Here is a 13,449-nt window from a genome sequence, read left to right as displayed (position 1 = left end):
CTACTCACTAGAACTCATATATGAAGTTATGATCATGCATATTATAACCCAGGATCTTCAATTTTTGTTTATCTATGGATTTTCCAATATACCCAAAACATTTCCGAAACCAATCAAATCATGCCACCTCATTTCAAAGCTGAGCGTCATTTAGCTTATTATCAAGGGCACCATTGTAAACTCCAACACCCTATAATTGCGGGGTGTGGGCGCCGAATTTGACGTGGACGAGATCACATAACGGCGATGGCGCCAAGAATAGATCACCTGCATTTCCCCTTCCTCACATGCCATCCAACTCTCGCTCCTGTAATTCTTTATTTCCCAAAATGCCCTCAACAGCCTTTTAAGGACCAATCCTCACCAGCACATATTGCTACCGCGGCCGTAGCTGAACAGTCCCACGCGCGAAACCAAACCGCACTGATGACGTGGAGACCCCTGGGAGACTCCCGCCACCACTGGTGCAGATGACCATTCTAACCCTGAGCCGTTATCCGTCGACGACTCCATAGTCTCCTCCAGTCAGAATTACAAAAGTACCCCTCTAGTTTCGCTCTCTCTATCCCCCTCTGTGGATAGTCTCACACTTCCTTTGCTGGCTCTATGTGTGGCTTCGGATTTTCCAGCTTCGAATAAAAGGAATATTTTTTTAAATAAAAAAAATTCAAAAAAATAACAATCATTTTCTGAATTTCTCGAATTTTTGAGTTGTATGATTTGAGAAAAAAAACCCGATCGGGTTGCAATTCGGGGCATGGAGCGGATCGTCGGCGGCAAGTACAAGCTCGGCCGCAAGATCGGCAGCGGATCGTTCGGTGAAATCTTCCTAGGTGAGTGTGTTGCGCTCTTGAAATTCAAAATTTGAATTCCGAGTTGTGATCGGAGAGCAGTGATTGATTTCTGTGTCACTGTTTCAATTTCGTTTTCTGCAGCTACTCACGTCGATACGTTCGAGATCGTCGCCGTTAAGATCGTAAGCTCTACTTGCAATTTCGAACTTCAAATATTTCGGTCAATTTGAGCTCTTCTTTAGTGATGGAGTTGAGTTTGATTTGTGTGATTGCAGGAGAACAGTAAGACTAAGCATCCGCAATTGCTTTACGAGGCGAAGCTGTACCACACGCTTCAGGGAGGAAGTATGTAAATAGTTGTACTTTGTGATATGGATAGATATAGACATGTTGTTGAGGTTTATGTTTTGGGGTGTATTGAGTTGGTTTTGTGACTTGTTTAGGTGGAATACCGAGCATAAAATGGTCGGGGATCAATGGAGAGGACAATGTGCTGGTTCTTGATTTGCTGGGACCGAGTCTTGAGGATTTGTTTGTGTATTGCGGGAGAAAATTCTCACTCAAGAGTGTTTTGCTGTTAGCTGATCAAATGGTAATCATAGTTGTTATGCTTCCGTGGTGTTTAAATGTAGCTTACACAGCTCATCTGTAACATGGAATTTCCAAATCATTAGTTTGTTGTTCTATCAAATACTGTTCAGTGCATTTCTCTTGAAAATATTGTGATCTCTTGATGACCAGATTACGAGGATTGAGTTTGTGCACTCGAAAGGTTTTCTGCACAGAGATATAAAGCCTGATAACTTCCTCATGGGTCTTGGTCGAAAAGCGAATCAGGTGATGATGCATCTGTTTTTTTATTTTTTCCTTTAAGGATGTATATCAGACTCTCATTGCTTCTTTCAACCTTCTTTTTTCTTGGTTTGACCTGTCTGTTTGCATGTCAGGTTTACGTAATTGATTTCGGGCTTGCAAAAAGATATCGAGACTCCACCACCAATCGTCACATCCCTTATAGGTAAACTATCCAGTTCACTGGTTTGAAATTGGAAGGACATCTCTCAGTCTCTCTCTCACATATATATGTTGTCTCCTTTGCTGACAATTCAAGGAAGCATTGGAGTGCAAAGTGTCAAATTTTTAGTAAAAATGTTGATAATATTCTCATTGTTAACCTTTGCCTCATACAGGGAGAATAAAAACTTGACAGGAACTGCTCGTTATGCTAGCTGTAACACTCATCTTGGAATTGGTAAGTTAAAGTTGTTGAACCTTATAAACTCAAAGACATAAGTACTCATCTACCTTGTTGGTTTCTGCCTTAGAACAAAGCCGGAGGGATGATTTGGAGTCTCTTGGATATGTTCTCCTCTATTTTCTGAGAGGAAGGTATAAATCTTGCTCTTTGCTCAACTGCTCAAGACAACAGTTTTCTCCTCTGGGGGTATTTGTTGTAGGAGGATGATTAAATTACTTTTAAAGTTGTCAAATATACATCAGAAAACCTATTTGAAACAAGATGCTACATGATATTTTTTCTTCCCATTTTATGATGTTTTTGATATTGTACGCTAACAATCCTTTTTTCTGCTTGTAGCCTTCCATGGCAGGGCTTAAAAGCTGCCACCAAAAAGCAAAAATATGACAAAATATGTGAGAAGAAGTTATCAACTCCTATTGAGGTATCTTTCAACTATTCATGTTATGGATCTTTAAAAGTTAATAAGTTATATATGGTGTCAACTAGTCTGATTGCTGTTTTCTAAAGGTTCTATGCAAGTCTCATCCAGTGGAGTTTGCATCGTACTTCCATTACTGCCACTCACTGACATTTGATCAGCGACCTGATTATGGATTCTTAAAACGTTTGTTCCGAGACTTGTTTACTCGTGAAGGTATGGTATTCAAATTCTATATTTTCACTCTGCATACATCCTCTCCCTCTTGGCTTGTATTTCATGTTTCTCTGATTCTTCATGTTTTTCGGCAAATGGCAGGATATGAATTTGATTACATATTTGATTGGACCATCATAAAGTACCAACAATCGCAAAAAAATAGACCTCAGTCTCAGTTACCCGTAAGTATTAGATTTTTTTATTTTTATGGATCACTGTTTCAAGGCTGGAATATTCTTCTGCCTCTGATTTGAATATCCACATGTTTCAGCCAGGTCCTGGAGGAAGCAACAGTCGTGCAATGCCAATGAATGTAGATAATCATCAAGGTTAGATCTTGCTAATGAACCAACACCCCAGATAACTGATTTATCAAATTTGAGGATAGATGTTAACAACACATGTAATAATTAGACACTGCAGGAGCTCTCTTTTTGTCAAAAGTATCTTATCATTAGTGTTTAATCTCAGATGTCCTCTTGCAGAGCTAGTAATAATTTCTGAGTGATAAGCAATTGCTTTACTGAAATTACATTTGTCTTGTATAATTATTGGCAGGAGGTGCTAGTACTACTTATCCATCTGAGGTGACGGATCGTATTATTTCAAGCAATTCCACTGGTCCTGGGGTCCGGATGCAGTTTAAACCACCAACGAGCAGGAACTTAAATTACGATAATCCTCTTGAAAAGAATGTGAGTCGCTACTGTTAAATAATTGCTTTGATATACATTTAGTTTTTTGTCGTGTTTTTGTTTCAAACCTTACTATGAGTTTCCATTGCTCTCATATATTGTTTTTTTTTGTTGTTGAATGAACGTATATTGTTTTGTTATGGACTGCCACACTTCAAATATATAAATTTTGGGCAAAATTTCCTTTTATAGATTGCACCTGAATCATACACACCTCCGTCTACGTCATTTGCTGGCACCTCAAGAAGGAATCACTCCAAACCTGTTTTGCCTGCTGAAACTGCAAACACTAGTCATGGACATGGCAATAAAGTAGGTCCTTCGGGTAGCTGGATTCAATCACTGCAGCGCATGTCTTCAGCCAAGTGATATACATGGTAATTTATTGGTCGGATGCTTACTTACTGTTCAGTGTGTATTCGCAAGAGCTCTGCTCTAAAAGATTCTAGCTGTACATCTTTGAATCTGCAGGTGTATGGTGATATAGGAAGAGATTGTAATGATGCAGCTGTGGACATTGAATCAGTTCCTTGGTTGGGGCAAGCTCTCATTACTTTCCTTAAGGTGACTAAGAAGGTGTTGGCTGTTACAAAGTACAAAATTTCCAAAGCTTGGATTCTGTGGTGTACATAGATCCCATGAGTGATAAAGCAAATCCTGTATTTAAGGTTTTTCTTGTAACATAAATGATGAGTGATACTATTATTTTTTCCCCATTCTTGTTCCTAGGTAATAAGTCGTCTCCATGCCATTTGATGGCTGTTGACCGTGTTCCTTTGTTTGCTTATTCCTAAAAATCACCGTTGTAAATTGTAATAGTAAATATCTCTACAATGAAGCCTGATCGGCTTCCTTAAAACTTGTTCTTTGTTCAATTGTGAGAACTGGAAAAGTGGTGAGAAATCGTGTTCGGAGTGAAATCTGACAGGTAAAGACTGGAATGACAAAACAAATTTTCATATGTTTTCATTTGAGAAGTTGATAAAACAAAGAAATCAAGGTGAGAGTTCTTGTAAGATAAAAAGATCTGTTTTTGTTGGTATTCATTCCCCTTTGTTTCATCATATATTATAATTGAATTTGTTTCATCATAGATTATAATTGAATTGATCTAATCGCGGTCTACATATTTGCAAACTTGTTTCAAGATATGAAGTTATTGACTCTGGCTACCCTGTTTCTGTTTCTCGTTTGGGTTAAAGACTTGGTTTTTAGATGAATCTTTCTATGAAAATTATAGGGTAACTTCTCTTTCTTCCTCCATTTCACCCTCAACCCTCCTCACTGCTTTTGTTGTTTTCTATTTCATTTTAGTATCTTCAAATATCTCATCATTCAACAATATAACCATTAATCAATAAGCAAATTGTTTTAGTAACAACACTGAACGAAATACATATGATTCAGATAACCACCCGAAATTCATGATTTCTGTATCTTCCATGACCCACATTTTTCGTTATTGTAAACATGCATCAATGTATGTGTTACAAGCAAATATAAATGGTGAAGAGAGTCGTCATTTCTTCAAATACTCAGATATCGGAAAAAAGTGATCGAATTCCTCTTATTACATTAATTTTCCTTTGAAGAAGAGAGAAACTTCACACAAGAATCAAAGAATTCTATACACAATTAAGCATAGGTTGGATGGACGTAGAGATCGCAATTGCAGCAATCAAAACTACGTGCATCGATCATAGTTTAAGAGAAAACTGTATATATGATAACAAAAATTGCATATATGCATAAGACATAATATATAATTAATCAAAATATTCCTCTTTGTAAATTGTTAAATGATAAAATATAAATGAGGCCTCGTTGCCTTAATTAGAGCTAGTTTTTCATGTATCCACGGATTTACTGGTTCATCTGCACCCACACTCCTTGGCTGGGCACACCGCGGTGCACCACAAACACCAGGTAGAACCCTGGTGGAGCCACATTGCCGGATGGTGGTGCCAAGGCTGTGATACTATACACACCACCTCCCACTGCCTTGAAGTCCTTCTTGGCCAAGGAGAGCAGCCTCTGGTTCATGGAGTATCCGTGAGTTGTGAAGGGAACGGCGTACATGTGGACCTTGAAGTCATTCTTGCCAGGCTTGTCTGCCTCGTTCACCTTGAACTGGATATTGAAGTCTGCGCCGTACGTGAGCTTTTTAGCGGTAGCGCCGGCGTCGATTGCCGGTCTGTGGATGTCCAAAGACGCGTCGAGGTAAGGTGGGGAGAAGATCTCGAGCCGCAGCTCGGTTTTGTACTTGACGTCCGGAGCGAACCAGTAGCCCGAGTTAGGGTTACTGCCTGCCACCAGGATCTTGGTGCTCGGAAGCACCGCCGAGGTGGAGTGGTACATTCTTGGTATGGTAGTTGGTGCCATGTCGAAGAAGCGTTGTCCCTTGGGGAACTTAGGGTTGTATATGTGAGGTGTGAAGTTGGGATCCTCAGCCTGCCACCAAGCTGAGGTACCAGCCTTGGCTCCGTTTATGATCAAGAGGTCACCGGTGGGGAGATTCAGCATGTCTCCCATTACACGTCTCGAGGGCATTTCCTCTTTATCCCATTGCGGATTAGGGTCAGTGATCACCATCCGGCCGCAGTCGTTCAAGGCCGGGAGGAAGACTCGGTTCTCTGGTTTCGCGGACGCAGCGTAAGCTTCTTTGAGAGCGCCGCCGCAGACCATGACTTCGATAGGGATGACGTCAGGGTTCTGCTCTTTGAGCTCGATGGGGAGGAGAGCCGACATGCCGGAGGCCGGGTAGTTGCGGGCGCCACCAGGCAGTGTGGGGAACTTCTTAATCTGTCTGTTGGTTTTGGGATTGAAGAGGATGGATTGGTCATTGGCGAAGATGAAGATGTTGCCGTCGGAGGATTGGTAGACGAATGGGTAGAGATTGTTCTCGTCAGTGTCGGTGGTTGTGTCAAGCAATTCCGAAACGATGGAACCGGCGCTCTTTTGACCCTCCGGCGGCACGTACTCGTAGGAGTAGGAATGCCGGCCACCGGCTAGAAACAACCTACCGTCTGCTAGCGTTATCTGAGTTGCATACCTAATAATACACATATAACAATTTGTTAATAATCAACAAATATGCATGATTCATAACAAAACGTACGTCCGGTTGCCTTAGCAGCATTGATATGATCTAAATTATATATACCATCTTTCAGCATTCAACGTGTCTGGATAATCTTTGAAGTCGCATTTGCCGTCGTCGCATGGGGTAAAATATCTAATGCTTTTAATTCCATCAGCCCAACCACCGGTGCTGATGAACCTACCGTTGGGCATAACCCCTCCCGATGAGCACCATGCATCTGTAGTAATCTGATTACAGATCACCACGAGATTAGAAAATTACATGCATGCATACATGGGTCAATAGCATAAAGGTAATTTTCTGCAAGTTAATTCATTGACAACATGCAAATAAACGAACCAACCTTGAGTGGTCTAATTGTGTTTGTCGCAATATCATATTCAACTCCATGAGCATTACAATCCTGTGCTACCACGCCTTGATCATTCTTCCAGGGAAGGCATTCGCCGTTGGGAAGCTTGATGTTCGATATATGGGGTGCCGCGGCATCGTAAAACATGATCTTGTTGTTTGGTAGCAAGGTTAGATGCATCACAGACACACCCGAGTCCTGCAGGAGTAGCTCCCACGCCCCCCTGTTATTGACAAAAGGGAAGTCCGGCTGTGCTGGTGCGTCTGCTCCTGCTGCGGCAGCGACGTCAGCATTAGCAGGTTGAGCGGGATCAACTGCGGCGGCTTTGGAAGCAACGACGGGCTGAGCCTCGTCAAAGAGATGAAAACCGCCGGTGTGAGTGTGGTCATTATGATCGAAGCTAAATCCAAATCCGCCCTGGTGTGCAAGCAACGGATTTGGGACGAACCCTCGCCAATGTGCCTCGATTGCGAGGGCAGAGGCGAAGAAGAGAGGGAGGACGACGCAAAAAAGCTTCATTTTTAAGGTGGCCATTGAAGAGTTGAGCGTCTCCAATGGCTTATTTATTGTTTTATGAGCTCTCGGCTCTTTTGCGGCCCTGTTTTCCTCTCCATCTCTCTTTATAATTTAAAGAAGCTTTGAGGTTGTTAGAGATTTGTCAAAAATAGATTTGTGGCGAGTTGTTGATCCAGGTTTGCAGGCAACCTGGTTTTGTGCTATCTTGGGGTGGGAATAAATCCATATGCATGCAAGCTTGAAAAGTACTTGCCCAAAAGTAGCTGTAATTCTAAAGAAAGTATACAATTCTTTACCAAAAATAACCAAAGAAAGTAAAGAATATAACATCTGGTTGTCGCTTTTCATTGATTTGATATTTGAAAAAGAAAAAAAAAACAAGAAGAAGAAAAAACTGAAATTCTCTTCTGCACAAGATCATTTCAAGGGAACAAATGGCTGTACTAATTTTTAGCAATGAAAATAATAGAAAAGAAAAGGAAGAACGAGAATTGAGCTAAAACTAGACACATGACCAATTGAGGCAAAATAGAGAAAGATCATCAAACACGATGAAGAATATTTTGATGTTCGACACTCCGATCATCTATGCTTACGGTAACAAAAATATCAAAAAAAGAAGAAGAAAGAATCAGCAATATATACAGTACGTAAAACTAATTAATTGATGAACAGAGATACATTCTAGTTATTCTACTAACTGGGAAAGAAAAGCGGCGACACAGATCCAAAAAAAAAAAAAAAAAATCTCTTATATGATGTTCATGACTGAAAATAGCAATTACGAAGAAGCCTTGCTCAGATTAACTAGTATAAGAGCAAAGAAGAATACTAGATCATAGCCTTGATCAAGTTGAATATTCAGCAATGTTAGCTAAAAATTTCGGCCTGTATTCAAATCCGATTTAATGTGGAATCTTAGATGAAGTTGTTCAATCAGTGTTCTGGTTCGAGTTCGTAGAGTACGTGGAAAAGGAAGCATTTTAGAAGAGCCATTTCGATAAAAGTACATTGTTGGATATCGGGGAATGACCACCGTGCCAGATCCTTGGTTATGTCCAGGTGATGACCATAAACAATTTTAATTTAGAAAGAAGATCGACCATATATGTATAAGATCATGAAGCAGCAGTTACATATCAGTTATTGGCAGAATACATTATATATATATATATATATGCAAGTACATACATATACATGAAATAGAAACAACTGACAAATGCACCGAAATCAGAAGTGAAAACGAAGAAGGTCGACAAACAATTTTAAACTTGTAAGATTGAGATTCGATGTACCAAAATTGGATTAGTTCTTCATGAACAATTTTTCTCTTGATGTACATGAAAACATCAAAGAAATATATATTTATGCACGTATCGATCATATTTCAAATTGATCACAAGAAGTTGGCCCGGCCTAAAGAAAAACCTCAAGGAAAACAAGTATTGTAGTACCATCACTACCATGCACCATAACCTCAGATTAGAAGACAAAATGTTAAAAAAGGTTGGAACTAATATTGCTAGGGACTAGGCCGGGTTAAGAATTATCAAAACAAATACACACACCTTTGTATATATATACACTTGATCATCATCTATATCAAGAATATCACAGATCGAATGATTTGATACTGTCAAAGTCATCTATCACTTTGAGCCAACAGAATTTTTAACTCCACTGATCAGTTAATGTTTAGGGACTATTCGACTATAGCAATTAATCGGAACCGAGCTCCCTCTCCCAAGTACTTACTGTATATATGGATCGGGTTTAAATAGAAACATTCTTATATGGAGCTCAAAACAATATAAACTAGCTAAGATTAATAATGCTGGATCTTCCTGCAATATATTTCAATAGAAACAAAGAACCTGGTATATAAGATGACTATGTCATTTCTATGGCAAATAATGATCGATCAAAAAGAAAATATTCATCACTGTATTACGCAGAAAAAGTCAATCTCATCTTAGCCTCCGCATTTTGCATTACATGAGCAGATGAGCTCTTCCACAGAATATGAAAATGAATTTGATGTTTTAGTTTCTTCCCTCTTGCTCAACTTCAAGCTAACCCCATTTTCAGTTTGAATTTGCAGATCTTGAGTGGCGGGAAATGATCGAACTTACACTAATTAAAGTGAGAGTCTGAGTTCCAAATCTACTTCTTGAGAGTCACTGGATTCAGAGTTCTGACTGCTTGAGCCCATCGAATTACTTCTATGTTTTTTGCTATTATTCTGATGAAACTCCTATATGTAAGAATGAACAACAAGAGAAAATTGGTTGAATAGAAGATCATAAGTGATTTGCTTTATATTTGAGATGAAAATAATATGTATATTAACAATAATCAAGTACCTCTAGTACTACTGCTGGTGGATTTAGGAGATGTCTAGTAGTGATGCTTGGTTGCACAAACTGTTGGGTTGGCTCTAACATAGCATTGCTGGGTTCCCATCTGCTGGTTTTAGCAGACATTCGATCAGATACGATGCTATACAAGTTTCACAAACTCCTTGATTGAGTGAATAGCATGGGAGATATATACGTGAGTGAGAATACAAACCTTGGTGTTGTACTGTGTAATTGGGAAGGATCACCGTATATCATGCTTGCTCTTTGATCAAATTCACCAAGCCCCATCTATATTAGTATCACCATAGATGATAGATCAGTTAGAAAGATCAACCTCGAGACCGATACAGACTCGATCAAGAATAACTATTTCAGTCCCTCTCAATTTCAAGCTAGGGTTTGGAGCCAATTAATGAATTACAACCGATAAATGAAAAGTAATTAATGAATACCTCAAGAAACATCCCATAATCTCTTAGATAATTCCCAATTACGTACAGAACGGTTAAAATTTAGCATGAATTGAAACCATTGATGACTGATGAATCATCCGAAACAGATATGCACAATTAATAATTTTAAAAAAGAATAGATAAGTTTACAGATAGATATGCGCAGCGTGAGTCAAGATTCATGAACAACAAATTAGAGACGAAAACTTGAAATTAAGATTCAAAAGGAAAGAAAAACAAATCCACTTTCCATGTATGGAAGTAACTGATAAAAGTTCAAAATTTGAAAACATACCATCATGTTAGGGTGGAAGCCATAAGAGACTGAGGGAGATGAAGAGGACTGTGACGAAGCGAAAGACGATGAATAAGCTGCTGCTTGCATTCTTGTATCCTCCACCTGCTGCTGCACGTACAGTAATTCATCACCACCAAATTAAACACCATGTTATAGTCAAAGGAGAAAAAGAGCTAGACAGATTTATAGAGAATTAGAGAGAAGTTACATACGTTAGTGATGAAATTGTTAGTAGGGTAAGGATTGATGAATCCCATTTGACCATGTAATCTGATCTTCTCTAACTGAGCAACTCCAAGCCCTCTCTGCGGTTGCTTCGGCTTGTCGGAATTACTCTTCTTCCCTTTCCTTGAAGAACTAGAAGACGATCCTCCTCCTCCTCCTCCCATGTTTGGCTCCCCGAAATAACTGCTCCCCATCTTCTTCTTCTTCTTCTTCTTCTTCTTCTTAATCAGAAGAAAGGTGGGAGAGAGAATACACACAGAGAGATCGATCAGTTTTTTTAGTTTGAGCAAATCCCAAACTTTGTGGCAAATATTGCAGAGGGTAGAGCTGTAGGTAGCAGAGAGAGAGAGATCGAGGAAGAGAGAGCTGAGAATTGGAATGAGAGATCTCCAAATGGCGTTTTTAAACCTGTTTGGGAAGCCCCAGTAATAATTGCATCGCTGGATCAGATTGTGTGTAGATCCTAATGTTTTATATGCTTAGATTTTATGCTCTTTTTTCGCTTCCTTCTTTTTTTTTGGCCTTAATTTTAGAACTTCCATATTCAAATATTTGCTTCATTATTTTAATTTTAATTATGATGATGATAATTGTTATAGATTATTCTTACCATATTAAACAAAGAAATTCGTTTTCTACCTTTAGATGTGGACTTTAGAGACTACCACTTGAAAGCGATTGTCTATGATTTGAAGTGATAAAAATAATTGGATTAATAGAACAACAAACAAGAACTACCCCACGCGCTCTAGATGTCACTAAACTCATACTGCTTTGTCTGCAATTTTTATTTCTCATCATCATACATTTTCTTCCTCAATATGCAGATTCTCACATTCTTTTTTCTCTCAATATTTAATTTCCTTCAAATTAATGACCGGATTTCCTTTTTTTAATGATCGATGAATTACACAATGTATTCATGCATTTTCATATTTTAGGATAGAAATCTGGGCAGCATATATATATATATATTTGGTAGACCTAATTATACATAGAAACCTATCCCTAATTTTATTTCATCAAAATAAACAGATTGATGATGCTGATTAATAGTGTTATACTTGAGATTAATGTGGGTTACTCTGTCAAAAAAAAAGATTAATGTGGGTTCCACATTGCATGTGATTTCCAGTACTCCTTCCATGATCAAATTTAATTTGTCTCTGAGCTTACACAGAGTGTGCCCTAAAAGCCCCAGCTCTAACATTCTTTAAGCAACATATTAAGAAAGGAAAAAACTATTGGAATAAGTACTATATTATTTGCACATTATGAAGTTGGACCAAATCCACCATTTAAATTATAGATTCTAGAAATCTTTTTGCAGCTTCATAGGGATTGTAATTGTCTATTGGGAATTTAATGGATTATATATTTTACATATTTGCATCTCAAGCAGGTAATCTCTTGCTATATATCCAGCTGTGGATGATCTTTCTTTACAGAAGGAGTGACTGAATTAGGAAAACTATCTTGCTCAATTTGGATTTGAGTTATCAAATTCAAATAGTTTCTTAAACGAGATGAATGGTAAATTAAACTTATCAGGTTAAATACGGTGGATTTCGCCAAAAGATTTGTGATAAATTCAATTAGATATGTAAGGATCTTCAATTAGATAAAACTTATCAGGAACAAATCTAATTGAGCTGTTCCACGCATGATCTGTGGGTCATATTTTATAAGCTGTTGTGTGGTGGAAAGTGAGAATGCTCCAATTCTTAAACAGACATGTGAACTCATGCAATTACCATCTAAACCCTCTTATATTTCTCAAACCATGTCATTAATCATAATATGGTTAATTAACCGTGAATTTGATATGTTGGTATATATAGCTGTTTGACTTGTTTCGAGCACAATACATATACTAATATATGCTTTGAATTTATTAGCAAAACCTAAGTAATATGAATTGGATCTTATTTCATGAAATAAAATGAGTTTCGTACTATGATACGTTTGTCTGTCTCAATAAGTAGATATTTTATATAAAAGATACGTACACTCAATCTATTAACCTTTAGAATGTACAACTAGAATTTATGACACATTTAGTTATTTAGAAAGAAATCTTCATAGTGTTTTTTTTGCAAGTACATAATTTCGATTACCTGATCCAACCCTATTTACATTTTTACCGTTATAAGTAAACATGCTTATCTTATACATGAGATTAATTCCAACAAAATTACAGACTTTTGGCTGTTACCATAGATCGTTAAGACATGTTTACTTATTAAGAATGAAATCTGTATTTGATTTAAAGTACACAATCTTGATTACCTAATCATGTTTAAATTTCCATTTTAAGTAAACATCTTGTTTGATAAGTTTGTTTTATATAAGCTGGCTAGTAATGCTATTGAACACGTGAAATCTCGATAATTTAATACTTGATAAATTAATAAACGTGATTAAATAATACTCTGGTCGGTCTCGATCGTCTTTATATAACATGTTAAATTTACCTTGATTACTTGATATTCTCTAAATTAATATGTTGTTAGATCAAATATTTGAGTCCGGAATTAGGACTCCGCCCTTTTTTATTTTACTATACGCTCACGTTTAATTTAATGCTATTAATTTATAGAAGTTTATCAGGACCATGGTCATTTTGAAGATATATATAGCTCAACAAATGGGTAGATTAGTTTAGTGAGAACCCTAATTTAGCAAACAACTCGAATTGGTTGGCTGAGAATATGTCTTTGCATATGACAGTGCCGCAAAGGCGTGTCATACTGTCT

General features: G+C 37.9%; 3 protein-coding genes across 3 annotated transcripts; 1 reads left to right on the top strand and 2 right to left on the bottom strand.

Annotated features, from left to right (window-relative positions):
* The first annotated feature begins 612 nt into the window (after positions 1–612).
* On the top strand, positions 613–4,169 carry LOC101312860 (casein kinase I isoform delta-like). Its single transcript, XM_004287399.1, has 15 exons — positions 613–833; positions 936–976; positions 1,070–1,139; positions 1,238–1,386; positions 1,536–1,631; positions 1,742–1,812; positions 1,985–2,046; positions 2,120–2,183; positions 2,392–2,476; positions 2,563–2,689; positions 2,792–2,874; positions 2,964–3,021; positions 3,251–3,387; positions 3,580–3,764; positions 3,859–4,169. The coding sequence occupies exons 1-14, from the start codon at positions 758–760 to the stop codon at positions 3,754–3,756; spliced, it is 1,296 nt and encodes a 431-aa protein (XP_004287447.1). The 5' UTR covers positions 613–757; the 3' UTR covers positions 3,757–3,764; positions 3,859–4,169.
* Positions 4,170–5,242: 1,073 nt separating this feature from the next.
* On the bottom strand, positions 5,243–7,361 carry LOC101300395. Its single transcript, XM_004288832.1, has 3 exons — positions 6,834–7,361; positions 6,551–6,717; positions 5,243–6,439 (listed from the first exon to the last, which is right to left on the bottom strand). Exons 1-3 carry the CDS (start codon positions 7,359–7,361, stop codon positions 5,251–5,253), a joined length of 1,884 nt encoding a protein of 627 aa, XP_004288880.1. The 3' UTR covers positions 5,243–5,250.
* Positions 7,362–9,424: 2,063 nt separating this feature from the next.
* On the bottom strand, positions 9,425–10,991 carry LOC101312570. Its single transcript, XM_004287398.1, has 5 exons — positions 10,681–10,991; positions 10,466–10,576; positions 9,930–10,006; positions 9,722–9,821; positions 9,425–9,612 (listed from the first exon to the last, which is right to left on the bottom strand). Exons 1-5 carry the CDS (start codon positions 10,885–10,887, stop codon positions 9,496–9,498), a joined length of 612 nt encoding a protein of 203 aa, XP_004287446.1. The 5' UTR covers positions 10,888–10,991; the 3' UTR covers positions 9,425–9,495.
* Positions 10,992–13,449: the final 2,458 nt, after the last annotated feature.

The sequence above is a fragment of the Fragaria vesca genome, linkage group LG1, assembly GCF_000184155.1.
Source record: "Fragaria vesca subsp. vesca linkage group LG1, FraVesHawaii_1.0, whole genome shotgun sequence".
NCBI lineage: Eukaryota > Viridiplantae > Streptophyta > Magnoliopsida > Rosales > Rosaceae > Fragaria > Fragaria vesca.
The sequence above is the reverse complement of the archived record's forward strand: the minus strand, read 5'-3'. Positions and strand labels throughout refer to the sequence as shown.